We start from the raw sequence: 3,400 nt of genomic DNA on the forward strand, positions 1-3,400 counted from the left end.
GCGGGTGGGGGGGAACCACGGAAAGGAGAGCGAGGCAGCCGAACTCCGTATGTGTGCGCATGCGCAGTTCGGCCGGGAGCCTCAACTGCTCCTGCAGACGAGCGTGCCGGCGATCTCACGGTCACGCTTGCTGCGGTGCTTCAGGTAAGTCCTACCAGTTAGTAGGTTCTTTTTTGCACTGCATTTTCGTTCTGAAGGGACGGATCGGGAACGGGTGCGCGCCGATTCCCAGATGTTGCAGTGGGATTGCGCCTGTTTGCTGCGCCCCCGATCCGTCCCTCTTCCGGGCCAAAACCTCCCGCGTGACCGGGGCCTCAGAATCATAGAGTTGGAAGGTACTTCCAGGGCCATCTAGTCCAACCCCATGCACAATGCAGGAAATTCACAACTACTCCCCCACACACCCAGTGACCCCTACTCCATGCCCAGAAGATTACAAGAAAACCTCCAGGATCTCCAGCCAAACTGGCCTGGAGAAAAATTGCTGCCTCACCCCAAAGTGGTGATCAGCATTTCCCTGGGCATGTAAGAAAGGGCGACAAGAACTAAGTACTGATGCAACCCTTCCTGCCCTCCCTTTCATGATCTGCCTAAGTTCACAGAATCAGCATTGCTGTCAGATGGCCATCTAGCCTATGTTTTAAAAACCTCCAAAGGAGAGTCAACCACCTCCTGAGGAAGCCTGTTCCACTGAGGTACTGCTCTGTCGGGAAGTTCTTCCTAATATTTTGCTGAAAACTCTTGATTTAATTTCAACTCGTTGGTTCTGGTCCGACCTTCTGGAGCAACAGAAAACAACTCCGCACCACATGACAGCCCTTCAAGTACTTGAAGAAGGTTATCATATCACCTCTCAGTCGTTTCCTATCCAGGCTAAACATACCCAGCTCCTTCAACCTTTCCTTATAGGACTTGGTCTCCAGACCCCTCACCATTTTCGTTGCCCTCCTCTGGACATGTTCCAGCTTGTCTATATCCTCCTTTTATCCGACCCTCCTTAGCTTCTGAGATCTGATGAGATCAGGAAGGCCCTGGGCCGTCCAGTTTAGGGCAAGAGCTTCCTACTGCAATAATTTTCTTTACTTGATACATTTACTGTGTCTTTCCATTCAAAGATATACAGATATTACCGCTAGATAAAAATTAGACCAAAGTAAAAATATACATCTTATTACTCAGCTAAGAATTCCCTATGCCTTTCACCACCAGGCTTCTCCTGGGAACCTTAGTCTTTCAGTGTTCCTTCAACAAGAGTAAAAGATTAGTAGCCCGTTGGTGGAACACATACAGAATTTTAGCTGAGTAATAAAATATGTACTTTTATTTTACATGCACTGTTGGCCTTGGCCTTTTTTACATTTCTTAGTGACTGGTGTGGCCCTTTCATTGTCTCCTTAGATATTATTGTTAATCATTATAATACTGTGCTAACACAGATTGTTAAACTCCTTTTAGTCAAAACTTTATTATGAGCCACATAGGCATTTCCCAGTGGTTGCTTCTAATAGGTGCACCAAGCACGTGGCACCTGATTAGTGCTGGAGAGGAAGCCTGTTAATTTGGAATAAGAAGAAAGCATGCCTTTGTTCCCACTGCACTAGACAGAATTTAAGTGGATATTTGAGAAGAGACAGAGCTGGTAGTGGTGGGTAATTGTGTGTCAAAAATCTAACTACCACCCTGTTGGGTCAGACCAAAGGACTACCTGACCTATTTTAACATTCTGATGTCAAAAATAGTTCCTAGATGCCTCCAGGAAGCTCACATAAAAGGGCATGATAGCCATCCTCTGATTTGCCTGCAGCCGCTGACATTCAGAGACATTTATTTTATCTTCAGCCAACCTTTCTAATTGAGATTCAAGGGAGGATACAAAACACAGAGAAGTATTTTAATCACATAGCATAAGACATCCGATAACTGTAATAGTTATGACTACAGAGCTTAAACAAAGCAAATAAAATGTCTTGCCTTTACGCCTGGAACTTCCATTTAGCTAGCATGGCAAGACCAATGCATCTTCACCCATTCATTTGTCTGGCCATTTCGGCAACCACTGAAGATGAGGTCATTCCCACATCTGGTAGCAGCAGCGAGTTCAGCAAGTTCTCTGCATTATGCACTTATAGGTACCCTCTTTCCTCTGTTTTGGGGCTGCTGCCAACAGATTTCATTGGCCCACCTCCTGCTCTAGTGTTTAGTAACTGCCCCTCTCCCACAGTCTTCAACCATGTTCACAACCGTATAAATCCATGCCTGCAATGAATGCCTGCCTCACAAACAGACCTCCCCAGCACCTGCAGACAGAAGATCCAGACAGCTACCACTGCTAATAAACCTATTCTCTCCTATAACTGGGTGACGTTTAAGGCGGCGGCCACCCCTCGTCTCGTGGCAGGGAGTTCCACAAGCTGACCACGCGCAAAGTGGTGCGAAGAAGGTCCAAGCAAAGGCCTGGCTGAGGGCTCACCTCGTCCCACCCGCCCCTCGAGTGGATCCTTGCGGAAGTGGATGCCGTGGACATCTAGATGGGCCTCGCCACCCGCGTTCACCGCCCAGATCACCTTCTCCGCCAGGCCGGCCCCTTCTGCGGCGTAAGGAGGCGGCGGCAACAGCAGCGGGAGGAGAAGGAGGGCGGCCAGAAGCGGCGGCCCACCGGTCCCGGCCGCCACCGTGGCCGCCACCATCTCCGGCTCTTTCCTTGCCCTTCAGCGCGGCAACAGCCCCGCCCCGCCGCCGCCGTTCCTGCACATGCCGTCCGCCTCACACCGACACCTTCGTGGCCTCAACCGCAGCAAGGGGGCAGCCTAACCAACTCGCTGTGCCGGCTACCCACAGCGTCAGCCAATCACCACACTACGTCGCATAGTCTCGCCACCCTGTTGGCTGCCAGAGTTCCTTTATTTGCGTATGGGCAAGGCAGCCGGCCCACAGACGCGCACAGCAAAGGAGCAAGTTGCGTTGAGAACACAAAGTGCGAGCGAACTGTTTGCGGGGGATAGCGCGGCCAGCGAGCGCTAAGGCAGTGGAACGAACCATTTGAACGGGAAAGGTTTTTTAAGTCCCTCCCCCGCCTCTACACACGCTTCCCGCCTTTCTCTTTACGAGCGGGTGGCATATTCCACCTATTGAGGTGATGCCATCCATGTTTGACGGAGGGGGGAGGAATTCGGGTTGTACTTTATCTTCAAACTGGAGTGGCTTATCTAGGCACGAGATTTTTTATTGCAAGCTATCGGGAAAGGGTTACTTTTCCCTTGCGACTGTTTTCACGGAACAAAATTAGCCCCGTCCGTTTCCCCTTCTCCCACCTTTCTGACACGTATTGGTAGAGCCCGTGACTGATTGCCCAATCAGAAAACTCCAGCGCAGCTAGTGAGCGCGATGCAGTATGGGGAGA

At 50.4% G+C, this 3,400-nt stretch overlaps 1 protein-coding gene across 1 annotated transcript in view; it reads right to left on the reverse strand.

Moving 5' to 3' along the window:
- Window positions 1-2,800, reverse strand: part of MLEC (malectin) — a 20,979-nt gene extending 18,179 nt beyond the window's left edge. The window contains exon 1 of the mRNA XM_015429618.1: window positions 2,471-2,800. Coding sequence (XP_015285104.1) covers window positions 2,471-2,687 — 217 coding nt within the window. The 5' untranslated portion in view covers window positions 2,688-2,800. The remainder of the gene's footprint in view (window positions 1-2,470) is intronic.
- Window positions 2,801-3,400: the final 600 nt, after the last annotated feature.

This window comes from Gekko japonicus, unplaced genomic scaffold, assembly GCF_001447785.1.
Source record: "Gekko japonicus isolate JY-2015 unplaced genomic scaffold, Gekko_japonicus_V1.1 scaffold409, whole genome shotgun sequence".
Taxonomy (NCBI): Eukaryota; Metazoa; Chordata; class Lepidosauria; order Squamata; family Gekkonidae; genus Gekko; species Gekko japonicus.